At 40.1% G+C, this 26,902-nt stretch overlaps 1 protein-coding gene across 2 annotated transcripts in view; it reads left to right on the plus strand.

Annotated features, from left to right (window-relative positions):
- The first annotated feature begins 567 nt into the window (after positions 1 to 567).
- The window catches only part of KLF9 (Kruppel like factor 9), a 42,632-nt gene continuing 16,297 nt past the window's right edge, over positions 568 to 26,902 (plus strand). The window contains exons 1-2 of one of the 2 annotated variants that reach the window (XR_003567072.1): positions 568 to 831; positions 6,577 to 6,676. Coding sequence is in view for 1 of the 2 variants with exons in the window: in XM_027839490.1 (XP_027695291.1) it covers positions 18,748 to 19,249 (502 nt within the window). In the remaining variant the exon portion in view is untranslated. Of the gene's footprint in view, positions 832 to 6,576; positions 6,677 to 17,814; positions 19,250 to 26,902 lie in introns of those variants that run through there. The other variant, XM_027839490.1, reaches the window with a different exon arrangement.

Raw genomic sequence — 26,902 nt, forward strand, 5'->3', positions numbered from 1 at the left:
TCTTGCATATGCATGAACGGGTGGCCTTTCTCTGCATTAAATGAAAGGGTTGGGGGGCGCGCGAAGGGGAGGTTCAAAAGGCTGCTGCTGGCTGACGGAAAGTGGTTCTGCTAGCAGAAATTATGGCGCCTTCTCTCAAGCTTACAACACCCCTCATACTCACTCCCCTTCCCCACCCCAGCTACGTTGGATTTTATTTTTGGATGCAATGGGGGTTTTCACTAGTTAGCATTATAATGCCATTAGCAATACGTGTTCAAGTGCTTCAGAGGTTATTACCTTCTTCCCCTAGTATCTCAAACCCTACCCCACCCCGCTCCACATCAAAAAGATAATACTGTATAGATGGCAAGAGTTCCAAGGAAGTTTAAAGATCATTCATTCTATCCCTGGAATCTTAACAGATGAGGAAGCTGGGGTTCCGAGAAATTAAGTGACTTTAGCAGACAGTGAGGAGTTCCTCTGTCAGCTGATTCCAGGGTATGTCCTATTAAGCCCCGCTGTGCCATCACTTCCTTGCATCAATTCAGGTTGTTCTGCAATTTACCCAGAAATTTTATTTTTAAATGTACAATATGCCCAGATTGGATAACTGAGACCCAACAGGGCTAGGGTCACCAAGGCCTAGATTGGGAAGTTCCTCTGACCCACTCAGGTTTAAGGAACAAGATATATTTTACCCCTACCCTTCTTGACCACGGGATCCGTCCTCTGACTTCTCTCCAGAGACTGTGGATTCTTTTCTGCTCCCTTCCTTCCTCCCACGAATAAGAAAAGCAACAGCTGTCTAAACCAATGAAACCTATAGAGCAAGATTCCTCCCTCTGAAAGGTATGTTTCCCTGGGGCTAGGAAGAAAGAATAATTCATGGAGGGGATCAAGGGGAAAGGAAAAATTTAGCCAACAGACCAGCACAATGACATAGATTACTGAGCCTCCAATTCCTCAAATCAATTTGAAAACAAACAAATGGAAGAAAAGAATTTACTTTTTTTTCACCTTAATAATTTAGCTTTATGGCTGCTATAGTCTAGGACGTGGTAGTTTTCATTTTGATTCAGCAAAGAACCTTGAAACTGGTAGGCACTAAATACTTGTCAATTAATTAATTAGCATAGGACACAAGCATATATTCCATTCCACAGTCTGAAAATTTATACATGGAGTCATAGAATTTTTAGAGTTAAAAGGGACATTATCTTTGATTTAATTCATTTTAGGTGATGAAATCTAGAGTGACAAAGTGATTTGTCTACTGTCCCACAGCTAGCTAGTAAGGGGCATAGCCATGACTCAAACTCAAGTCTTCTTTTCCTATGCAGCACACACAGCTCTTTGTTGGTAGGTGTTATGCTTGGAATAGTGGGAAGAAACAGTGGATTGGGAGTCAAAAGATAAGGGTTTGAATTCCACTTCTGCCTCTTATTGTTTAATAGATTTTTAGCTGTAAAGGATCTCAGATTATCTAATCCAAACACCCATTTTGCAGATGAAGAAAGTGAGGCCCAGAGAGGTTAAATAATTTGCCCAAGGTCAGTAGGTAGCAAGCTGGGATCTGAACCCAGATCCTTTGACTCACTCCTGTGTTATCTTCTGCTATCCCACACTGACCTGTGACCTTGGCCAAAGTATTCAATTTTCTGAGCTTCAGTTATATAATTTGTAAAATTAAGGGGTCTGGATGATCTCTGAGCAGGTAGGTGGAGCAGTGGATAGAGTGCTGGGCCTGGAGGCAAGAAAACTTCCTGAGTTCAAATCTAGCCTCACACGCTAGCTGTGTGACCTTAAGCAAGTTACTTAACCTTGTTAACTCAGTTTCCTCATCTGTAAAAGGAGCTGGAGAAGGAAATGGTCAACCACTCCAATATCTTTGCAAGAAAACCCCCCCAAAAGGGGTCGCGAAGAGTCAGACATGACTGAAAAACAACTAAACAACAAAAAAAGATGATTTCTAAGGTCCCTTTCTTTCACAAGTTCACTGATCCAATTAAGTTCAGTCAGTATTTACTGAGAATACTTGTGCTTCAGAGGTGCATGGCACTTACACAAAAACTGGCCAAGTATTAGGGCATAAAAATCTCACAACCAAGTGCAGAAAGGCAGAAATATTAAATGTATCCTTTTCAGATCATAATGCAATAAAAATTACATTCAATAAAGGGCCGTGGAAAGATAGATTAAAAATTAATTGGAAACTAAATAATCTAATCCTAAAGAATGAGTGAGGCAAAGAACAAATCATAGAAACAATCAATAATTTCATTAAAGAGAATGACAACAATGAGACAACATACAAAAATTTTTGGGATGCAGCCAAAGCAGTACTTAGAGGAAAATTTATATCTCTAAATGCTTACATCAATAAAATAGAGGAAGAGCAGATCGATGAATTGGGCATGCAACTAAAAAAAAAAAACCAACAACTAGAAAAAGAACAAATTAAAAATCCCCAATTAAACACCAGATTGAAAATCCTGAAATCAAAGGAGAGATTAATAAAATTGAAAATAAAATCATTGAGCTAATAAATAAAACCAGGAGCTGGTTTTATGGGGGAAAACACAATAAAATAAATATACCATTGGTTAATTTTATTTAAAAAAAGAAAGAAGGAAAATAAATGACCAGTATCAAAAATGAAAAGGGTGAATTTACCATCAAAGAAGAGGAAATTAGAGCAATTATGAGGAGCTATTTTGCTCAATTACATACCAATAAATCTGACAATCTAAGTGAAATGGATGAATATTTTCAAAATTATAAATTGCTCAGATTAACAGAAGAGGAACTAGAGTACTTAAATAACCCTATTTTAGAAAAAGAAATTGAACAAGCCATCAATGAATTACCTAAGAAAAAATCCCCAGGACCAGATGGATTCACAAGTGAATTCTACCAAATATTTAAAGAACAATTAATTTCAATATTATATAAACTATTTGGAAAAATAGGCGAAGAAGGAGTCCTCCCAAATTCCTTTTATGACACAAATATGGTGCTGATACCTAAACCAGGAAGAACTAAAACTGAGAAAGAAAACTATGGATCGATTCCCCTAATGAATATTGATGCAAAAATTCTAGCAAGAAGATGACAGCAATATATCACAAAGACCATACACCATGACAAGGCAGGATTTATACCAGGAATGCAGGACTGGTTCAATATTAGGAAAACTATCAGCATAATTGACCATATCCATGACAAAACCAAAAGAAATCATATGATTATCTCAATAGATGCAGAAAAAGCTTTTGACAAAATACAACACTCATTCCTATTAAAAACATAGGAATAAATGGAGCTTTTCTTAAAATATTAAGTAGTATTTATCTAAAACCATCAGTAAGCACTTTCTGTAATGGGGATAAGCTAGAAGCCATCCCAATAAGATCAGGGGCAAAGCAAGGATGCCCATTATTACCACTCTTATTCGATATTATACTAGAAATGTTAACTATAGCAAAGAGAAGAAAAAGAAATAGAAGAAATTAGAGTAGGCAATGAGGAAACAAAACTATCACTCTTTACAGATGATACAATGATATACTTAGAGAATCCTAGAGAATCAACTAAAAAAAGTAGTTGAAATAATTAACAACTTTAGCAAAAAAGTTGCAGGATATAAAATAAATCCACATAATCATCAGCATTTCCATATCACCAACTAAGTCCAGCAGCAAGAGATAGAAAATGAAATATCATTTAAAATAACTGTTGATAATGTAAAATACTTGGGAGTCTACCTGCCAAGACAAACCCAGGATCTATATGAACATAATTACAAGACACTTTTCATACAAATAAAGTCAGAGCTAAACAATTGGAAAAATATTAATTGCTCATGAGTGGGCTGAGCCAATATAACAAAAATGACAATTCTACCTAAACTAATTTACTTACTCAGTGCCATACCAATCAAACTACCAAAATTTATTTTATAGGGCTAGAAAAAAATAATAACAAAATTCATCTGTAAGAACAAAAGGTCAAGAATATCAGGGGAATTAAAGAAATTAATGAAAAATTAATGAAAAAAATGAAGGTGGCCTAGTCATACTAGATTGCAAACTAGATTACAAAGCAGTAATCATCAGAACAATCTGATACTAGCTAAGAAATAGAGTGGTAGATCAGTGAAATAGATTAGCTACACAATATACAGTAGTACATAACCATAGTAATTTAGTGTTGGATAAATCCAAAGATCCAGACTTTAAGGACAAAAATTCACTATTTGACAAAAACTGCTGGGAAAACTAGACAGCAGTTTGGCAGAAACTAGGTATAGTTCAACATCTCATACTATATAGCAAAATGAGATCAAAATGGGTACATGATTTAAACATAAAGGATAATTTGTTGTTGTTCAGTTGTTTCAGTCACGTCAACTCTTTGTGACCCCACTTGAGGTTTTCTTGGCAAAGATAACTGGAGTGGCTTGCCATTTCCTTCTCCAGCTCATTTTCCAGATGAAGAACTGAGGCAAAGAGGGTTAAGTGATTTGTCTAGGTTCACATAGCTAGTCTGAGGCCAGATTTGAACTCAGGGAGATGAGGCTTTCTGACTTCAGGCCAGGCACACTATCTACTGCACCACCTAGCTGCCGCATAAAAGAAAGATACCATAAGCAAATTAGGGGAGCATGGAATAATTTAACTATCAGATCTATGGATAAGGGAAGAATTTATGACCAGATATGAAATAGAGAACATTACAGGATGTAAAATGGATAATTTTGATCACATTAAATCAAAAAGGTTTTGCATAAACAAAACCAGTGCAGTCAAGATTAAAAGGAAAGCAGAAAACTGGGGGTGGGGGGGGGATTTATGGCTAGGGTTTTTCTTTTTTTGCTAAAAGCATCATTTCTCAAATATTTAGAGAACTGAGTCAAATTTATAAGAATACATGTCATTCTCCAATTGATAAATGGACAAAGGATATGAATAGGCACTTTTTAGAAGAAATCAAAGCTATCTATAGTCATATAAAAATGGTCTAAGACATTATTGACTAGAGAAATACAAATTAAAACAACTCTGAGGTACTACCTCAGACCTTTCAGATTGGCTAACATGAAGAAAAGGAAAATGATTAATGTTGGAGGGGATGTGGGATAATTGAGACACTAATGTACTGTTGGTGGAGTTGTGAACTGATCCATCCATTCTGGACAGCATTGGAAACTATGCCCAAAGGGCTATAAAATTCTGCATACTCTTTGACCCAGCAATATTATTCCTAGGTGTGTATCCCAAAGACATTTAAAGGTGGAGAGGACCTATATACACAAAAAAATATTTATAGCAGCTCTTTTTGTGGTAGCAAAGAATTGGAAATTAAGAGGATACTCATCAGTCAGGGAATGGCTGAACAAGTTAGCAAGATGCTTTCAGAGAAACCTAGAAAGATCTTCATGAACTGATGTAAAATGTAGTGATGAGAACCAGGACAACATTGTGCACGCTAATAGCAACATTGTACCATGATCAGTTACAAATGACTTATTTAGCTATTCTCAGCAATACAAAGATCCAAGACAATTCTGAAGAACTTGGGATGAAAAATTCTCTCCAAATCTAGAGAAAGAACCATCTGAGTCTGAATGCAGATCCAAGCATTCTATCTTTTACTTTATTTTTGTTATATGTTATATGTATTATATATTATATATAAGGTTTTTTCTGTTTTTTATTTATAATATGACTAATATGGAAATAGGTTTTGCATGACTGCACATGTATAACCTATAGCAAATTGCTTGCCTTCTCAATGACAGGGGAGGAGAGGTAGGTAGGTAGAGAATGTGGAACTCAAAATTTGAAACAACAAATGTTAAAATTGTTTTTACATGTAATTAGAATAAAATATTTAATTTTTTTTAAAAAAGAGGATAGTTGTGCTAAGTGTTATGGCAGAATATAAGTATAAATAATCCCTAGTCCCTGCCCTCAAGGAGCTTGTATTCCACCTGCCTATCTGTGTATTATGAAAGATTCTATTTCATTGTCAGTAGGAAAGTATTAATAAGGTAGTGAGAGGTTGTCCCTTCACCCTCTGAATCACAGGATTCTGTCCTGGCATGAGACTCCTGGATTATTTGTATAACCCATTCCAGTTGCCCTGCAAGACAGTGAGAGGCTGAAATCCAAATGGAAGAAGAAGGGGAAGACCTTTTCAAATTCCAAAAAGATTTAGTAGGAGGTTCTAACGTGAGTGGGTGGCACACTGTTCAAGCACTGGTAAAAGAAGAAGGTAAATAAATGGCAGGCCGATCTGGAGTAGAAAACAGATACACATTTGTACAGTCCAGAAAACAGGCATTCCCACATTGTGTAGATAGTAGGGCTATAAGACTTAGTTATAAAGAAACAGAAAGTTTAAAGAAAATAATCTTTGAGGGTAAGAAATTTTTCATTTCCACATTGCCTTGCACATGGTAGATAATTAATATTAACATTATCAATATTAACATTAACAAATACATGTAAAATTGAATCCCATTGAATCCCTGATTCCTGAAATTATGAAAGAGGCATAACCCTGTCTGCTAAAACTCTAATCATTGTTCAGTTGCTCTAGAGCTGAACCCTGGAGAGAAGTCAACTAGTACCATCTACTGAAGAACAGCCAGAGAAGAGGGACCAGCTAAGCAGAGCCAAGCACAATAAAGGTAACATGAAGAGCCCACAACACCTTCAGGAACAGAGAATGGTAACAGTGGGACAGTGAACGGAAGTAGTGAACGGAGAGTTCCCTGTGAAAGAGCAACATGACACAGATCTCCATCATGGAGGAGCAAAACCTAACCTCCCCTTTGTTGTCCCTCCCCACCCCACCCAGAACTGTACTATAAGTATATGGAGGTTATATAGGCCACTAGGGGAGACAGCCAAATTGGAAGGGAGTCAGTATGGAGCCAGCATAGTGCAATAAAATGTACACTGACTCTGGAGTCAAAGAAACTGGGTCCACAATCTGCTTCTAATGCTTGCTACCTTTGTGACTGTAGACAGATTAACCTCCCTGAGCCTCAGTTTCCTCATGGGTTGGACTAGATCATGAAATCCCTACCAGCTCTAGATCTATGATACTAAGCAGATTGTCCATGGGCTAGTCCTTTCTGTGTTTTTAATGTGTAATTAAATCAGGTTGTTCCTTTTTTTTTTTTTAAAGCATTGTGAGTCTAAGTGCTTGTAAGGGAAACTGATTGCTACCCTTCAAGTACCAAGTACTGAAGTTCCTAGGTTTCATCTATGTATGAATTACAGAGCAAGACCACAAATAGAGAAAGGAAAGGTATATATAAATTATTTTCCAAAAAATCTTGCTTTGTATAAAACTGAAGTCATATTATTTTATGGTATGTATGCACACATATAAAAATATAGCTATATATGCTTATGTAATTGTATTTTAATATGCATATATATAATATGTTACATATAACACATATACTGTACATAATATATAACATGTATGTGCTATATATTGTATGTAGCATATATTTACAGTACAGTACACATATATGAACTGTGCTATTATATATAGTATATGTGTGTATGTATATTTCTTTCAAAAATGTTTCATTTTTCAGGCATGGCAAATATTTAGACCAATATGACAATTCCTTTTAATCTCCTTTATCTGTCTTGCTCCTAGCAGCTTTTTTCTATGGTTTCTCTCTTTCTCCTACCCTTTTAGTTCTTTAAAGGTATAAAGATTATTAATGAACCCCAAATTTCAAGAATGATCCAGAGAGAATCTTAGAAAAGTACATTTCTTTCCCAGTTCCTTTCTCTGTATACTTTTCCTATGGTCGAATGGTAAGGATTTTATCAGAATAAAATTCCCCATTGAAAGAAGCAATTGGGTGGATGGGCCTATTTGTTTTTGAGCTGAAATTTTCCCCAAAGGAAATGGTGTATATTTTAACATTTTATGTTCAATGAATACCCATTTCTGTTTCGAAGGGGAAATTTGAGTGTGTGTAATTTGTTGGGCAAACTGCCAAAATACAAAAGTCAAAAAGATTCCCAAGCCATAAAACCCTAGTTCTACAGCAGAGTTCCAACAGGAAGATTTATGTTAATACTAGGAAGTGGCCTTGAGTTTTTTGGTATAATCTATAGGTTGGATCATGGTTTAGAGTCCCTTTTATTGGACCACATGCCAGAGTACAGTGTATGATCTTAGCCTGTAGTCCTAGTGTGGTTTGAATATTGGTCAGTGGAATGAATACTAGTTTGCTGTCAGCGGTACAATATTTTATTACTCATTAGTAGTAATGTACTAAAGTTCTGAGGCAGTTGCTAATATTTGTGCTTGTCTAAGGAAGCCAGCAAACACTCAGTGTAAACATAACATCAAACAAGCAGTAGGTGGCTTATGGTAGCCTGGAAGACGAGGGTGGCCCTGGGCCACATTATGAAATCAGTAAAGTTGATGTTTGGCCAACCTGTCTGCAATTTTGTAACCTTATTTCCTCATCTTCACTCCTATTTCATGACATGTGTCTCCTCCCTTCCCTCTGGCACTCAGCACCCACAAAATCTGCTATATGGAAAGGATGGGAGACAATAATAATAACAATTTGTATTCAAACGGCAGTTTAAGATTTATAAAATGCTTTCCTCAAAACCATCCTAGGTGATTGACTACTAATCCAAATGTTATCATTCCCATTTTACATATGAGGAATCTGAGGCTCAGAGAGGTTGAATGCCCATGGTCATAATACTGTCTAGTGACAATAACAGCTTAAGTCATTACTATTCCCAGGGGGCTTTGCATCTTAACCTTAAGCTAAAGGAGTAAGTTTTGAAATATAAAGTTCCACAGGGAGATCTTTTGGGGAGATTATGGCACTTCCTCCTGATAGTTAATGCAAAAGTATTTGAGTACTTACTCTCTACTGAACATCTAGGTCCAACCTATATGCTTCAGTTCCTAGGATGGAAAACATAAAGGAGTGTAGCAATGCTTTATGCTCAACTAGTCCTCTGAAGCAGAATTGTGGAGCTGAGTGGCTTCCACCATCGTCATCATCATTTATATAGCACCTACTATGTGCCAGGCACTGTGTACTAAGTGACAGACAATTATTATCTCATTTGATCCTCACCACAACCCTGACTGGTAGATACTATTATTATCCCCATTTTACAGATGAGGAAGGTAAGGAAGACAAGTTAATTGACTTGCCCAGGGTGACAGAAGTAGTATGTGTTTGAAGTCAGGTTTGAACTCAGTTTTTCCTAACTCCCAAGTCTGGTGCTCTAGACACTGAATAGTTTCTCACCATTATCAACTCATTGATAAGTGCTAGATGAGGCCAGTACAGTGGCACAACCGTCATTCCTTTCTTGCTCTCTCAATCACACCATCCACAAGCATTTGTTTAAGCTCCTACTAGATGCCAGGCATCGTGTTAGGTACTGAGGGCACAAATACAATGTATAAGAAGGAGTGCCCACGTGAGATCTGCAAAACACGTAAGGAATGAAAAGTCAGAGGCATCAAAATGGAAAAAGGGAGGCCTCCAGAAAGCAAAACAGACCTCTGCCTTAGAAAGGTTCTGATGCTTGTATAACTTAACCCATATGAAGAGACCTTCAAGGCCATGAACTGCATTCTTAGCTTTATCTCTAGCTAGCCATCTGCACAAGATTCCCTTGAGGAGTATGGAAAGGTGACTCAATTAAGACTGATCCCTCCAGCAAGGGGTGCTTTTGAACCAGGAAGAATCTCTCACTAAAGAGACTAGATCTCTCCTACCTCATGCCTAGAAGTGGCAAACCTCAGAGACAAGGCCCTGAGGGCCTCAAAGAGGACTCATCTAGCCTAGGTTTTTTCCCTAGTTTGAAAGAGCTCCATAGCACTCCAAAGCTGAAAAGAGAACTGTAACACCCCAGCTGAAGAGAACACAGTACCACCCTGCCAAGCCAGTGGAAAAAGACTGCAAGTTGCTCACTGAAGACTGAGCCCAAGGAGTCTAGTGGATAGACCTGTCTAGCAAAGATGCAGTGCCCTGAAAATCGTTCAAGTGCCAGACAGCTTGCCCAGTTCTAAGGGCAGAGCAGCCGTCCAGACCCAATTTGCCAAAATTATGAAGCTGGGAGACTGGAAGAATGGTGGTGCCTTCAACAGAAATAGGGAAGTTTGGAAGAGGGGAGGGTTGTGAGCAGAGATAATGAGTTCTGTTTTGGACATGCCAAGTTTTAGATGCCTCTAGGACATCCAGTTTGACATGTCCAATAGGCAGTTCACAATTCAGGACAGAGGTTCTACTCATTCAAAAGAAGTTTTGCCCCTACTATTTCCTTTACCTTATGATCACTATATAATTTTATCAGCATTGTTCATTATTTTAAAAAAATTAAGGCTAGGGAAGATTTCATCAGGGCGAATAATAATAGCTGATTTTTCTATACAGAACTTTATAAGTTTTGCAAAAAAATTTATGCCCATTATCTTGTTTGAACCTTGCAACAACTTTGTGAGGTAGGTATTACTGACACTTTCCCTATTTTATAGATGAGGAAACTGAGATTCAGAGAGGATAAGTGATATATCCATGATCACAGAACTAGCAAATGTCAAGAAGATTTTTTTTTCTTTTTGGTGAGGCAATTGGGGTTAAGTGACTTGCTCTGGGTCACACAGCTAATCAGGAAGAATTTGAATCATGGTCTTCCTGACTATCCATTATGCTATGTTGTGTCTCTGCACTTAAAGTTCTAAATTACTTCTGGGGGGAAAAAGATACAGATGGCAACATGTACTGCAAAAAGTACTCTGGGCTAGGAATTAAAAGACCTATGCTCTAATCTGAGTGTTATCCTTAGCTAGCTATGTAACCTTGGACAAGTAATTTAAATCTCTGGCCCTCAGTTTCCCCATATGTAAAATGAGGGATTGGACTTAATTCCTTTAAGCTCTAACCTTTCATCATTCCATGGTAAACATTTTCCTTTACCATGTGCCTATATGCTGTAACAGAAAATGTGTTAGGGGAAGGCCAGCCACTAATACCCTGTTAATTGAAGTCTATGTTGGAATGAAATGAGGTACTTACTCATAAGTCATTAAACAGTTAACAAAAGAAGGTTTATGTAGTCCTAACATAGCAAGGATATGCAACAAGGAGACACACACACACACACACACACACACACACCCTTCATCTCCATATAGAAATTTATCTGGTCTAGAGGGTAGAATGGTCTTTAGACATCTACCAAGTTGGAGGGGATCCCAGAGGCTAACACCAAACTTTGTCAAGGGAGGCAGAAGCCAGTCTTGTTCAAGGGACATCTTTGTTCCCCTTTACAGAAAGCTAATCCATGTTTCAGGGGAAGGAAGAAAACATGAGAAACCTTGGTTGATATTTGTAAGGACATTATTGACTTAGACTTGTATGACCTTGGGCAAGTCATTTCACTTCTCTTTTCAGTAAAATGGAGGTAATGGTATTTGCCCTAGGATTGTTGTGACAATCAACTAAGGCTATGTATGAAAAGTCTTTTTGTAATTGTGAAATCATGTAAATTTTAGCTATTATATACTCATTGATTGGTATAAATGGAAGAAACCTCAGGAGTCATCTAGCCCAACACTCTTATTTTAGAGATGATGGAATTGAGAGTTTAAGTGACTTGCCAGGATCACATAAAAGATTAGTTGGGCCTCAAACTCAGCCAGGACTCATGAAATCTCAGATTCTCAAAAGCTAGAAGGAAGTACAGAACACATTTAACTAAACCATACCAGATTACCCAACAAGGGTCATTCAACCTTTATTCAAAGACCACCAGGGAAGGGGAACTCACTGACTTCTGACGTAGCCGTTGAGTTTAAATCTGTCTCTGCAATTCTACCTGCTCTCTGGGGCCAAGAAGGACAAGTGAAATCTTTCTTCTGCATGACAGTTGTTCAGATTCTTGGAGACAGCTATTATGTCTCCCTCTAGGTCTTCTCCGCTCCACACTAAACATTCCTAGTTCTTTCACTGATCCTTATATGGCGTGATCTCAACACCCTTCACCATCCTGGTCACCTTCCTCTGGAAGGTTTATCAGTGTCCTTCCTAGTACCTAGAACTGAACACAACACTTCAGATGTAATCTGATGAGGGCAGAGTGCACAGGGGGCTATCACCTACCTAGTTCTGAGCATTATGCCACTCTTAATGTCGCCCAAGATCACATTCTCTTTTTTGGCTATCATACAGCACCACTGACTGATTATGAGCTTATAGTACACCAAAATCCCCAGGTCTTCTTCATATGAACTCCTAACTAGACATGCCTCCACCATTTTCTTCTTATGATATTAATTTCTATTAAATGTCATCTTGTTTTTTTTTTTTGGTCCAACATTTTTGTCTTGTCGATATTCCTCTGAATCCAAATTCTTTCATTGAACATGGTAGTTATTCTAGCCAACTTCATATCTTTTATAAATTTGATAACCATATCATCCAGGCCTTTATGCAAGTCAATGGGTTAGTGAAAACTATTAATAAAGTTATTAAAAAGGCCAGAAGCACATTCCTTTGGCACATCATTAGAGGCCTCCCTTCAAGTTTTCATTGCCTACTTTTGGGGACTGACTTCACTCAGCCACATAACTGTATTATAATCTAGCACAGAGGTGTCAGACACATGGCCTATAAGTCGAAAGTGGCCCATAACACTCCCCAGTGCAGCCTCAACCAGATTAAAATGTAATTGGGAAATATTTAACAAAATAAATAAAAATACAATAAAATATAGGTAATATTCCATTTTAAAACTTAAGTCACTATGTAGCCTGCAGGGATCCTTATGTATTGTTTAGTGGCCCACATTTCTGTTTGAGTTTGACATGATTGATCTCTAATTTTCAGCTTCTCTTTTTTTTTGTATCAAGGATGCTCTGGACTCACTTTCCCAGAGCCAAATCAACTACACCTACCTCTTAGTATAACTCTGAGGGGTCTGAGGTATTGCTTCTTTAATGCTATTGGCTCAAGTTATTTATTTGTTTTTACCCTTACTGTCAGCCACAGTGACTGGTGCACCCCATTTATTATGAATTAATGTTTACAAAAGAATATTTAGACAAAATGACAACAGAAGAACAAACATTTCCTCCTAATACTCTAGAGATACACACTCCTCCTATACCACTTCAGTCTCTGGGGAGAGTAAGTTCTGGCTAAGATCTTTTGTAGGTGTTCTCAGTTTCCATTTCTACAAATGCAGCTAATCTAAGAGTTTTCTATCTCCCACATGGCTAGCAGACTGCAATAGTCTATATGTCTGTATGTATGAGTATATATACATACACCTATATATCTATAGCTCTCTAGGTGTATGAGTTCACACATATATATGTGTGTGTACACATATGTATATGTGGGTCTATACACACACACATATACATACATATACACACATATGCATTTACACATGGTCATGTAGGGCAGCTAGGTGGCATAATGGATAGAGTGCTGGGCCTGGAGTCAGGAAGATTCATCTTCCTGACTTCAAATATGGCCTCAGACACCTGCTAGCTGTATGATGTTGGCCAAGTCACTTAACCTTATTTGCCTCAGTTTCCTCATCTGTAAAATGAGCTGGGGAAGGAAAATGGCAAAAGTATCTTTGCCAAGAAAACCCCAAATGGGGTCAGTGAAGAGTCGGATATCACTGCAAAATGATTGAACAAATGTGTATATACATGTATATGTGCATGTGTATACCTACATGCACATGCATACGTATATACAGATAACACATGTGCATACATTGTATATGTTTATATATACACCCACACTCATACCTAATATAATAACTACAGTAATGTAAATTAAAACATAAGAAGGCAATTGGACTTTGACTAATTACAATAACTAATCTTGGTCTAAGCAGAGAGATGTTGAAACATACTTTCTTCCTCTCGGATAAGAGATAGGAGATTGTGGGTAAGGAATTTTGCATATGCTACCAGCTGTTGTTGCTATATCAACTGGTTCTGCTTAACTTTTTGTTACAAGGATGGGTTCAGTGGAGAGTTGTACGTCAGAAACTGATTGTGGTATAAATACAAAAGACATCAATAAAACTTAAAGCATATATTATACATATATACATATACATACATACACATACACACATACACATATACACAAACATAAAAGACATTAATAAAATTTTAAAATATATTATACATGCACGCGCGTGCACACACACATGCGCGCACGCACACACACACACACACACACACACACACACACACACACACACACGAATTAGGCCCCAGAAATAGATTCTTTTCTAGAGCCTGGCTGTTAACTTTCCCAAAAGACAGGAGGCCAAGGTTGACAACTAATAGGTAATGTGCGAATCCCCTTGGGGCCGTCCTTACATAGAAGAGACAAGTAACTCTCACACCCAACTAGGAAAGTAAATGTATTTTTAATCAATTGTTCTGACATTGTGCCTCCTGCAAGATAAACTGACACTAGATGCTTTTCTCAACTGTCATGATGGAAAAGAACTCACAAAATTCAGATCAGTCGTTTTTCTAAGGAAAGGCAAACTGAGGTACCCGGACTACAAAATATGGTAGGGAGACCACAGAATAGTTATTTTTTCAACTCTACCATGTGAATTAGGAGTCTCTGGATACATTTTATTTTCATAAAAACACTTTATTCAGGGGCAGCTAGGTGGTGCAGTGAATAGAGCACCGACCGTAGAGTCAGGAAGACTTGAGTTCAAATCCTGCCTCAGTCACATGATACTCATTAGCTGTGTGACCCTGGGCAAGTCACTTAACCCTGATTGCCCCTCCAAAAAAACAAACAAAAGAAAAACAACAACTTTATTTTGTGGTATTATACCTGCTTCATTTAACTGAAGAGGCACTTGCTCTGGTGGAAAGAGAAACAGCATGAAAATCAGGAGATCTGAGTTCTAGTGTGAGACATAGAACCAACTAGCTGTGTGACCTATGTAAATGACTCAATCTTTCCATGTATTAGTTTCCTCTTTTACCAAATGGGTTCATAGGATTTAGAGCTAGAATTGACCTTAGAGATCACAGAGTCCAATTTCTTTATTCCACAGAAAAGGAGATTGATCAGAGAGATAGGCAGATTAGAAACTGAGGCATCAGGGCAGAGCAAAGATGGCAGAGTAGAAGGAATCAATGCAAATGAGCTCCAGTCCACAATTCCTCCAAACAGATCTATAAAGTGAGCCAGACTGAATCCTAATGGAGAAATCCAGAATAAAAAAAAATTCACAGTGAGTCCTTTGTCTGGCCCAGGTCAGCATAGAGAGACAGACCAAGAAATCTGCAGACACAGGGAACAGGATGGGGCCAGAGGGACCACTCCAGGGCTAGGGAGAGGCTGTACAACAGCAGGAGAAAGTAGATAACTTGCTAAGATCAAACAGACATAAATAGAGCCAGAATTCAAAACCACATCTTCTAAGGCAATATCCAATTATTCCTTCTACTCTCCTCCCCTGGGATAATGACGATTCCTGTGTTTCCTGCCTTAGCCGGCTGTTTTGCTTTGTTTGCACCATTATCTCATCGTTGTGGGAGGTCTCTCCACTGATAAAGACTGGGGCTTCTCTGTGCCTTCTCAGGTTGTTGTGAGAGAAAATGAGGTAACAGTGATAAAAGTGCTGAAGTTAAAATATAAGGCCTTATTCATGACATGCTTTAGGACGTATTTTTAGGAACTTTTTTCTTTCTTTCTTTTTTGGTGACACTTCCATATGTTTCCAAGTATCTCAAGGGATGTCACAAAATTCCCCAACCAAAATTAGTTCCCTTTAATTAATTTCAGGGCATATGGCAGTAAGAAGAGAAAACAGTCACCATATCAACCATTGATAAAATCTCTCACATCCTTTCTATTCCCACTAGCTTCATTAACTGGTTCTCATTTTTCCACTATTGCAAGAGTCTCCCAAATAGACTTCCTACCTCCATTCTCTTCACCCTTCAACCCATCCTATATACCATTGCCAGACTGATCATATTAATTCAAAGCTTTGGTCACAATCTTTCCACCACCACCCCCTCATTCAAAAACTTTCATCAGCTCCTTCCTGGCAAAGCCTGAACTCCTCCACTTGGCATTCAAGGCCCTCCATATCCTGGCTTCAACCCATCTTTCAAAGCCCTATCTCCTACTACTCCCTTCTTTTTGGCCTAAGCTCCAGTAAAACTGGGTTATCATTTCCTAAATTCAACTCTTTTTTGTCTTCTCACATCTATACTTTTGTTCACACAGTTCTTATGATACCTACCCACGTGACCTTAGCTTAGAGGGTTGTTTTGATTTGTGGACTCTCTGTCTCTCCTAATGTTTATTCTGAGAAATCATACCCATTCCTCAAGACCCACCTCAAATGTTGCCTGCCCTTTGAAGACTTTCTGATCCTCTAATCCCCACCTCCTATGAACTCCCTCTGTTATGATACTTGGTTCATCCTTCCTTGACTTCTGGTTATTTGGACACAAATTATTTCTTCAGATAGAATATAAGATCCTTCAGGGTAGAGACTGTATCATATTCATGTTTGCAACAATGCCAACTTAGTGATGTACACATATTAAATTGTAATCATTTTAAATAAATGAATGAAATGCAGAAGGTTGAAAACTCTGAGATAGACAATGAAAAGATACTTTAAAATTAAACTTTTATCTACTCTGTATTTTAGAGATAAATTGGTCATAAAATCAGGAACTATTCTAAATTCTAAATAACACTAATATTTTAACTGTATGAAATTTTTAAAAAAAGATTTTCTCAAAAGCCCCTTTCCCCCCCAAATCATTCTTCATCATTTTTATGTGTCAGGCACATGAAGAAAGTCAATGAACTGTTTCCCCCACCCCCACCCCAAACCACCAGGTTAGGCCCTTTTAATGTGTCCTAAGAGAGGCTGCTGAAGCAGGAACCATGAGAAAACATTTGCCTTTCTTCTTTACAGCCAAAAAAAGGGATTAAAAAACAAACAAACAAACAAAAAGAACCACTACAGATGTTTGTAGGGAAAAAATGGTTTTGTACATTGGGGTATAACATTATAAACTTAAGATAACTCATAAACGAAAAGGATAACTCCCACATCTATCACCTGTCTGCAGAAAGTTAATATGGAACACCCAGTCAGTCAAAACCAACACGCTCTCCCCCTTGAAAGGCATCCAGAATGAATTATGTTTGGGGGGGGGGGTTAAAAATATTTTTAAAAAAGATTTTTATACTTGTTTTTTTTTTAAATTTTGCTTTTATGTTATATGTGTTGTTTTTCTCTTTATTGCATTTGGATAATTAGATTACATTTATTCATAACGCCCCTCCCTCGTTCAAATCCAAATTTTACTATCATCCAAACCAAAACATTACTTTGTCCAGCTCTATAATGAACTAAAACTACCCGGTTTACAAGTGTTCAACACTTACTTTTTGGAAAGTCTTTTCTGATTGGCTGAGCTAATGTCAGTGACATCAGCCAACTTACTTTTGATTGGAAGGCTCGTTGCTGGGACTGTAGCAGTTGCAGCAAGGCATTTAACTGCTTACGGACCGGAAATGGAAATCCAAATTATTGTGATTAGAGGGACTCAGCCCGCTGACTGCGTGCGGTGTGTCACCAAACCACACGTGTGGAATGGGACCTGGTCTAGCAAAGAGAAAAGGGTCCAGAGAAAGACTCCACGCTGGCGGGGCCCGAGTACTAGACCCACCCCCGCCCCTGGCCATCACCCTTTTAAGCGCCAGGCTGAAGGGCTGTAGGGGTAGCACGAGGCATTGAAACGGAACAGTCGGATTGGCCACACGCCTCAGTTATAGACGCACCCTCTCCTCCAAAAGGCCATTCTGACTGGCAGGGGGAGAAAGTAAACAGAGTTGAATCACCCTTCTGGCCGGCCAATTGGAGGGGGTTCGGATTGTGACGTGATGGGATTCTGCGAAATTGTTACTGAGCAAGAGAATGCCGGAACAGTGAGGACCGGCAGGAGAGGGGGGAGTGGATCGGGCTGTGCACGGGGGCAAAAGTATCTCTTAGACCTAGATTTTTTTCTGCTGTCTCCAAACGTTTTTTTTGCTTGGTTTGGGTGAATGCGTTGAGAAATCTAACGAAGAAAATTGGGCATCTGGGAATTGCGGAGCCCCCTTCTGCATTTTTTTTTAAGCTGTCACCCCTCCCGGAACGCCTTGGGTTTTTTTTTTTTTCCAATAGAAATCATAACTTGAAATCGCCACGTGTGGCATCTTTCCAAGACAGCCTTATTATTAGAGAGTCCGTTGCGCTTGTCTGTTGGGATTGATTGGAAAGCTGGAGGGGCCCGCTAGTCCCAGGTAAGGGAGGGCTTTGGGAGAGTGAGAAAGCCCCCCACGGTAGCCCCGGGTTGTGGATGCTGCGTTTGGAGTCACTGGTTGTTACGTAAAGATGAGGGGTTGAGGTCGACTTCTTGCGCGGATTCCAAAGCGCACGGCTCTCTCCTCCCCGCCCCCTTGGCTCCACGATCTCGCTCGTCGGGGGAGAGAGGACGAGCTGATTGATCGTAGGGGAAAAAGAGGGGGAAAATAATAAAGCAAATAATAATCATCATAATAAAACAGCCAGCAAACTCCAGGAGGTACGACAGGAGGGGGGTGGAAAGTTGGTGCCGCTGGACTTGGGTACCTCCTGCTCCTCCCTGCGCCCTCTGGCCCACACCATGTCCGCAGCCGCCTACATGGACTTCGTGGCTGCTCAGTGCCTGGTTTCTATTTCCAACCGCGCTGCGGAGCCGGAGCACGGGGCCGCCGAGGCGGAGAGGCTGAGGATGCCCGAGCGAGAAGGGACGAAGGAGCACGGTGACCCCGGGGATACGTGGAAGGACTACTGCACTCTGGTCACCATCGCCAAAAGCTTGTTGGACCTGAACAAATACCGACCCTTGGCGACCCCTTCCCTCTGCAGTGACAGTATTGAAAGCCCCGATGACGACCTGGGATCCGACAGCGACGTGACCACCGAATCTGGGTCGAGCCCTTCCCACAGCCCCGAGGAGAGACAGGATTCTGGTGGGATGCCCGGCTCTCTCTCCCTCCTCCACCCAGGAGTGTCTGCAAAGGGGAAACTAGCCTCTGAAAAGAGACACAAGTGTCCATACAGTGGATGTGGCAAAGTCTATGGAAAATCCTCCCATCTAAAAGCCCATTACAGAGTGCATACAGGTTAGCCGTGGTCTCTCACTTAACCGAAGGTGCTGTTGGGGTTAACTGTTTGCGTGCCAGCCTCTGGCCGTGTGCAACATTGGTGGTAGTTAAAGACGCTGCACTTTTCCTAAAGGTTGCAAATTTTGGAGAGGAAAAAGAGAGAGAGAAAGAGAGAGAGAGAGAGAAACAAATTGGATAAGATGGTTTGTGCTATTTTGAACTCTTTAAAATAATTTAAGTGTTTGCTTTTTAAACTTTTCTCCTCCCTGCTTTCAGTTTTTTTTTTACTGTATTTTCACCCTGCTGAAAAATCCTAAAATGAACCTCTTTAATGAGAGCCCACCTTTTGAAAGTATGGCACATTATTAAAACCTCATGCGCAGGTTGTGTATTGAGTGCCAAGGGCGTTAAAAAGGCTTGTGAGGTGGCATTCGAGGTGAGCAGATTGTTTGACCCACCCCCATTTCCACTTTCTTTCCCTCCCCCCCTCTTCTCCTCCCCTCGTTTTCCCTTCATTTCCTCTCTCCTCTCTTACTCCCAAGGCTCCCCACATCCCTACAATTGGAATATCCTGCCTGGGTAGGTAAATTCAAAAAGGCAGTCAAATAGCATCTATCTTGTTCTCCTCACCTTTCCCCTTGTGGAACTGGAGTAAATCAGACAAAATCGAAGGTTTTATAGACAGCCTTTTAGGGATGCGTCTCTCATTTAGCCTTATACTGGCTACTTTTCTGGGCTTGCCAAGATGGCTTTAAATTTGGCCAAGACTCCCTGGAGAGGTTTAAAATAATACTGCTTAGGGCAGCAGAGCATTTTGACCAAATGATGGACAACAGGCCAACTACATTGCTGGTTAGCTCCTTACCAAATCAGATATCTGAGTTAATTCTCCTTATTCAGTTATGTGTGTCACTCCCACCCATAAGCCTAGCAGTGAAACTCAGGGCGTGGTTCATTTCAGAGGTCCTGGCTTGGTAATGAATGTTAGGAGGCTCTTATTAGAAACAATGTCGAGCTGACACTCCTAGGTAAAGCAAAATGAAAAATAGTAAATGGAGTAAAGAACTGAATCATTGACAGTGAGAAGACAGACATCCGCAGTATAAAATCCTCCTTGGGAGACTTACAAGTCCCTTAATGAGCCAAATCTGGCTGTGTTAGACAGACACACCAGGGAAAAGTTGTAAGACCTTAATACTGTGAGACTTTAATCCACCATCTTTAGAGGGCCCAGTTACACCTGATGTTCTGATAAAACTGCCCTGGTCCTGGCTACTGTGAAATCACCTTTGTTAGTCACTATTATGGTGACACCATGCTTAGAAGACTTACCTGTGTTGTGGAAGAAAGCATTTAATAGAGCTTTTTTGAGGCAGTAAATGGAAACTGTGAAGGTAATGCTTTCACTCTTCAATTTTAGAATGGGAATAGATTGGGGTTCGTTTTATTTTTGGTTTTGTGTTTTTTTTTTAAGAATTTGTTTTCAAAGAACAGCCAGGTAACTACTCCCCATATTTTCATGATAAGGCTTCTCCCCACCCCCCACCCTCCTCCATGTTAGAGCTTGTTACCTAAGGTTTAAAACTGGTTTTTCTTAGTTTAAATGACTGGGTTAACTTTAGTTTTGATCACTGCATCACAGCACTGTACTGGCCAGAGGTGATTATCATCCCGCAGCTGTTTTGTGAGCCTTGCAGGCTCAGGCCTGTTCCCTGGTAGGCAGGAGTCCACATCGTTGCTGACTGCCACCTTTAACTAAGGGGCTGGAGATAGAATGGGCCCAAAGGTTGAAATTCCCCTTCTGGATACCCCTATTAGGTCAAGTGGGAGGGTGAGAAGAAGCTTCTCTTGTTGCTTCCTAGGACTTAGAAAGAGAGCACAAGAATTTCCATCTCTGGGACTGTTGGTGGAATGGTTTTCCCAAATACTGTTTCTTCAGAAATGGTTACTCCCTATGTCTGTGTGCAGCTGTTCAATTAGCCATGAGACCATACCTCAAACTACCTCTGTAGGTGGTTTTGCCCAGTGAAAAGTGTGAAAATGTTAACCCCAGTATGTTTAAAAAAATAAATCTGCTGACAGCCATTTAAAATTCTCCAGGCAGCCTTTAAAAACTATGAATATGGTGATTGCAGGTGTCTTGTTTATAATCTGCAAGCCTGTAATCCTAATGCAGTCATTGAATAGGGCCATTGGCCCATGTAAATGGAATGTGGACCGAGCTCCCACTGCAGGAAGCAGATTTAAAGATACCATAAGTAAGGGTCTTTGTAGTGGCCAAAGGAATTTTTGGTGGCACACCCCCCCAAAGCTTTAAATGCAGTTTTAAGGTAAGATTAGCTGTTAAATTCCTCAGTCTTGATCTCTCTTCTCCACAGATAGATTATCTAAGAATTGTGGTTTTTATTGCTAGATTCTGAAGAAGAGAAATTAATTACATAATAATGGTCTACAAATTACAAGACTCTTTACAGAGGCCTCACTCAGAAATTCTTCCCTCTCTCTGCAAGTTCTATGTAAGAGCTATGTCCGAAGCTCTACCCAGCACCCATATTTCACAAACTGTGTTGCACCCCAAATACCCAGGCTGGTCCAACTGCACTGCTAGTGGCTCAGGAAGGTGATACGTTTAACACAGTTCATCTCTCTAGTGTCATTTGTATAAAAGGGCACAGAGTTTATTTTACACACACACACACACACATTAGATTTTGGGTAAGAGGACCCGGCTTTGAATCCCAGGTTGCCTACTTCCAACCTTTGTGACCTTGGGTCACCCCTCTAGGCCTCATGTTCTTTATCTTAAATGAGGTTAGATTAGATAATATCAAAGGTCCCTTCCACTTCTACACTTCTAAGTCTATAATCCTATGATTAGGATATATATATATATATATATATATATGTAAGAAATGATATTTCTATGTGAAGGTATGTATATGTGTATGTTGTTGTTCAGTTGTTTCAGTTATATCTAACTCTTCATGACCCCATTTGGGGTTTTCTTGGCAGAGATACTAGAGTGGTTTGCCATTTCCTTCTCCAGCTCATTTGACAGATGAGGAAACTGAGGCAAACAGGGTTAAGTGACTTGGCCAGGGTCACACGGCTAGTAAGTGTCTCAGGCTCAGAAAGATGAGTCTTCCTGACTCCAGGTCTGGCCCTTTATATGCTTCACCACCTTGCTGCCCCCTATGTGTATATTATGTAGTACATATATGTGATATGTGCATTCTGTTATTAGTACTCCTATGTATAATGTTTGTGTAGGAAAATATATGTGTATCTGTACACATATAATTATGTGTCTATACACATATTGTGCAGTGTGTAGATATATATGTATAATATGTATATAGACACAATTATATAAGCCTATACCTGCACATGGTTTCCTATACAAGTAAATGAGAGTATGAATATGTATCCCATATTCATGTATATACACACATATGTATATATCTTAACATAGGATCATAGATTTAGATCTAGGCATGTCCTTAGACACCATCTAGTCCAGCTTCATTTTACAGATGAAGGAACTGAGGCTGAGAGAGGTTCAGACCTCTGAATGCCTAAAGGAGGAACATGACTTACCCAAGGTCACAGAGGTTATCCATGCACATACATACATACACACACACACACACACACACCGGTGTGTGTGTGTGTGTGTGTGTGTGTGTGTAGAGTAGCATAGACCATTGAGTTTGAAATCAAAGACGTTAGTTTGAACCCTAACTCTGTCCTTCATTACCAGTGTGACTTTGGACAAATGACTTAACCTCTCTCAGCCTCAGTTTCTTCATCTGTAAAATAAAGGAGTTGGACTAGATCACCTCTAGGGTTCTAGTTCTAAATTTATGACTCGAGGAGATACTTAGATCCCAATTTGAAGTAAAAAAAAAAAATGACCCATCAGGCTGGCCTTCAGCCAGAAGGGTACTTGAATTCTTAAGGGTGGCTTCTACTCCCCCCCCCTTTTTTTATGATTATCTCCTTTTATCATTACTAGTGCGCTCCACAAGGTTTGTAGAAGGCAGTTTGGCTAGACACATAAAAAAAGTGTGTAACCTTGATTCTGCTTGAGTTCACAGTTCCTTGAGAATGTTACTTCAATTATCTGTTTCTTTCTCTTCCTCTTCTCTCTCTTCCCACCACCTTCAAGTCAACAGACATTGATTAACAACTTTCTATGTGCTGAGGCACTGAGAATGCAGGGACCAAAACAAAAATAGCATTTACCCTCAAGAAGCTTCCATTCTACTAGGGAATCTTTACAACAAATATTTTGTTTACACAAATAGGTGAAAACAAAAATAATACAGAGTAATTTCAAGATGGGGAGAAGGTAAATGTTTATGGGGATTTGGAAAGGCCTCAGGTAGGATGGAAGTAGCACCTAAGCTATATCCTTAAGGAGGCCAGGGATTCCTTTTTTACCTACTTGTTCCATGAAAAATACTGTAGCTATCTGATTGAATGTTACTGATCAAGGCCTGAAGAGAGCCATTTGGATAGCACTGGACCTATTGCTTTAACCAGGAGTCAAAACCCTTAGAGCATAGGTCTTTCTTCAATCCTGGGCCCCAGATTTTGGGCATTCACTTTAAAGAAGGCCCTCAAGAATCAATGTGTGCCAAGGGGCCCTTCATTCATAACAAAAGTAACCTCAACCTCTCTGAGGATGACCACATAGGGCCTTGTATACAGCAGGTGCACAATAAATGCTGGCTCCAATTGCTGTCTTCCTTCTTGCCATCCAGACAGCTGCTTGAGGGGCTGTCAGAAGATCTGGGTTTAAATCTCACCTCCAAAGCTTACTGCGTGTATGACCTTGAGAAGTCACTTACTTTCCCTGAGCTCCATATGCTAGCTCTTGATCTATAATTCTTTGACTCTGAACTGTGTCTCTTATGCTAGCCCTCAGAAATGGAGCAAGTCAGTATCCCATTACTGTGGCTTTATCTCAGTAGCCTTGTTATGTCTTGGGGAAATAACTGGCGCTGAACAGAGGCTTTGTTGTTCAGTTGTTTTTAGTCATGTCTGACTCTGACCCTAGAAGGGGTTTTCTTGGCAAAGATACCAGAGTGGTTTGCCATTTCCTGCTGCAGTGCATTAGGCAAACAGAGGTTAAGTGACTTGCTCAGGGTCACACAGCTAGTAAGTGTCTGAGGCTGGATTTGAACTCGGGTCTTCCTGACTCCAAACATAGCTCTATCCACTGAACCACCTAGCTGCCAGGTAATTCCTAACCTTTGCATTGTTATGTAAATATGTAAAATTCAGGGAGTTTTACAACTCCCTGAATTCTTTTAGAAAAAAATAGTAAAAGTTTACATTAGTGAAATAGAGCAAGAGACTTCAGGCAGGCATGAGGATACAGAGGGAAAAAATGATTGGCCAGTGACTGCAAGGTAACTTTCACCTGGAGAATTTTTGCTTTCCCTTCCAAGCGTTAGGTTTGGAGCATAAGTACAATGGATTGTGTAACCAGCCTTGCAGAGCATAACTAAGGGCCTGGTGATTTATACAAGGGCAGGGTTTGGTGCTGAGCCCCACATGCAAAAAACAGATGACCAGAAAAAACGGAAAGGACCAGCATCTGCCACATCTGAAGCTCTGGGCTGGCTGCTCTGTCCCCAGGGAGGTGGAAGGTGCACCCTGGGGGGGGGGGGGGCCGCGGAGGACTTGGCTGCTCTGCTCCAGGAGGTCAGAGCAGGAAGGCCAGAATGGGGTGGGGGAGGGGGGGAAGAAGGAAGGATGGCTTGGAGTGGAAGTTCTGAGCAGGAGGAGTGACTGCTGCCTAGACCTGATGGTCAGTGGCAGGCAGCTGGCTACGACTTTCACTTAACCCTCTGCCTGCCATGGCAAGGACAAAGCGAGTGCTACCTAAATTATTCAGTGAAGCCATTTTCCTTGATTGTTTTCTCAAAATATATGTAGAAAGAGGGAAAGTACAGCTGTTGGGGGACTTGAGAAGCGGGGGGTGAGAGGTAGTTATTAAAGTGATAATGTGCTATAGTGGAAAGACCACCAAATTTCAAGTCACCAGCCCTGTTTGTATCTCAGCTTTGTCACTACCAGTGTAATCTTGGACTTGTCTTCAGTTCTTCATCTATAAAATGAGGGGATTGGACTTTTTGAAAAATGGAGAATGGGTGGCTTCAAGCATTGGTGGGTCCCCCCTCCTTTGAGCTCTTTGAGCACAGGTAGGCTGAACAATAACTTCTCAGGTCGTGTGATGGAAGGATTCCTTTAGTGTATAGTTAGGCTACATGGTTACTGATGTCCCAACTCTCAGATTCTATGATTCTGTGCCCAGATTGTGTCTAAGGTCCCTTCCAAATTTATATCCATGATCCTGTATAGGAATTAATTTAAGCATGGTGATGTCTTTATTGTATAACACCCATTTCAATTCAGGCACATTAGAGGAAGAGTGTAACCTGAGGACAATAGATTTTTGGCCTCCTAAAATGAGTATCCATCAGATTTACATTCCTGCCCTAACACCATAGGCATATTCCAAGAACCAACTATTCTGTAATATCTGTGGGAAATTCCCAGATAGAATTTCCCATGGATAATCACATTATGTATTGGGAAAAGAGTGAGCCAAAGGGTCTTCCTGAGCAGTTTCACCGGGCCGGGGAGGAAGGGGATATGGCCAGATTATTTCCCTGTATCTATTCTTTGAGGAGTCCTTAAAAACAACCTGGCAGGCCCTGGAGTGAGCTTGTTTTCTAACCCACCAATTTGATTACTTGGTACTTTACAGTTATTAGCATTCTGGATGGAATAAGCTCCATGTCCAGTAATCATTACTTCCTGCTCTTCAGTTTTTCCTTCAGCTACTCCCACCCAGAAGGAAAAAAAAAAGCTCTCTGAATTTCATCCCACGGTGGCCACAACCCCTCTCCTCATAAGGCCCAACCCTCTCTTGTCTAATGTTTCTCTAGCAAGCCTATCAAATGAGATAATGTACGTAAAAAGCCTGGTCAACAGAAAACTGCACAAATGTGAGTATTCTGTTCTAACTCCTGCTGGGACAGAGTTTGAGACCTTAAATCCTTACTGGGTTGATCATTGTGAAAGGGCATTTTCTAGTGCTGTGAACCACAAGCCCAAAAACGTGGCAAAAAGGGAAAGGAGCAGGACGCTTCATCCTGACCCCCCTGAGCTTCACACTACAGTCCTGGTGCCTTTTCTTGTTTGAAACTTAACTACTGTCTCTGAGGGAAAAAAGGGCCTACCCAAACAGATGGAAATTTGTTCTTTTGGTAAAGACATTTCTGAGAAGAAGATTTTATTGGGGCCTGACATAGCCCAGTCCAGTCCAGGGTTTAACACCCTGGACTTATATCACCTCCTGTCAGCTGGGTGAAATGGTGATGGTTCAGCTGGCTGAGCTACAGAAGTTCATCTGGAGGCTGCCACCCAGGGCCTGGTGGCCCCTGATCTCTGGGTATTTGGGCACTCCCTCGGCTGTCCTATAGCAAAGCTCACATGAACAGCCACCTTTTTTTCTGACCCCCGCCCTTCCTGAGGGCCTTCATTACATCAGAATGTCCTTAATGCCATTTGACTGATGAAGGCAAGGAGAGTACATTTGGATGCCGTTTTAAGCAGTTCTTTTTTTTTTTTTATGTTTATGTTTAATGCTGGCCT

This window comes from Vombatus ursinus, unplaced genomic scaffold, assembly GCF_900497805.2.
Source record: "Vombatus ursinus unplaced genomic scaffold, bare-nosed wombat genome assembly UNPS02014832.1, whole genome shotgun sequence".
NCBI lineage: Eukaryota > Metazoa > Chordata > Mammalia > Diprotodontia > Vombatidae > Vombatus > Vombatus ursinus.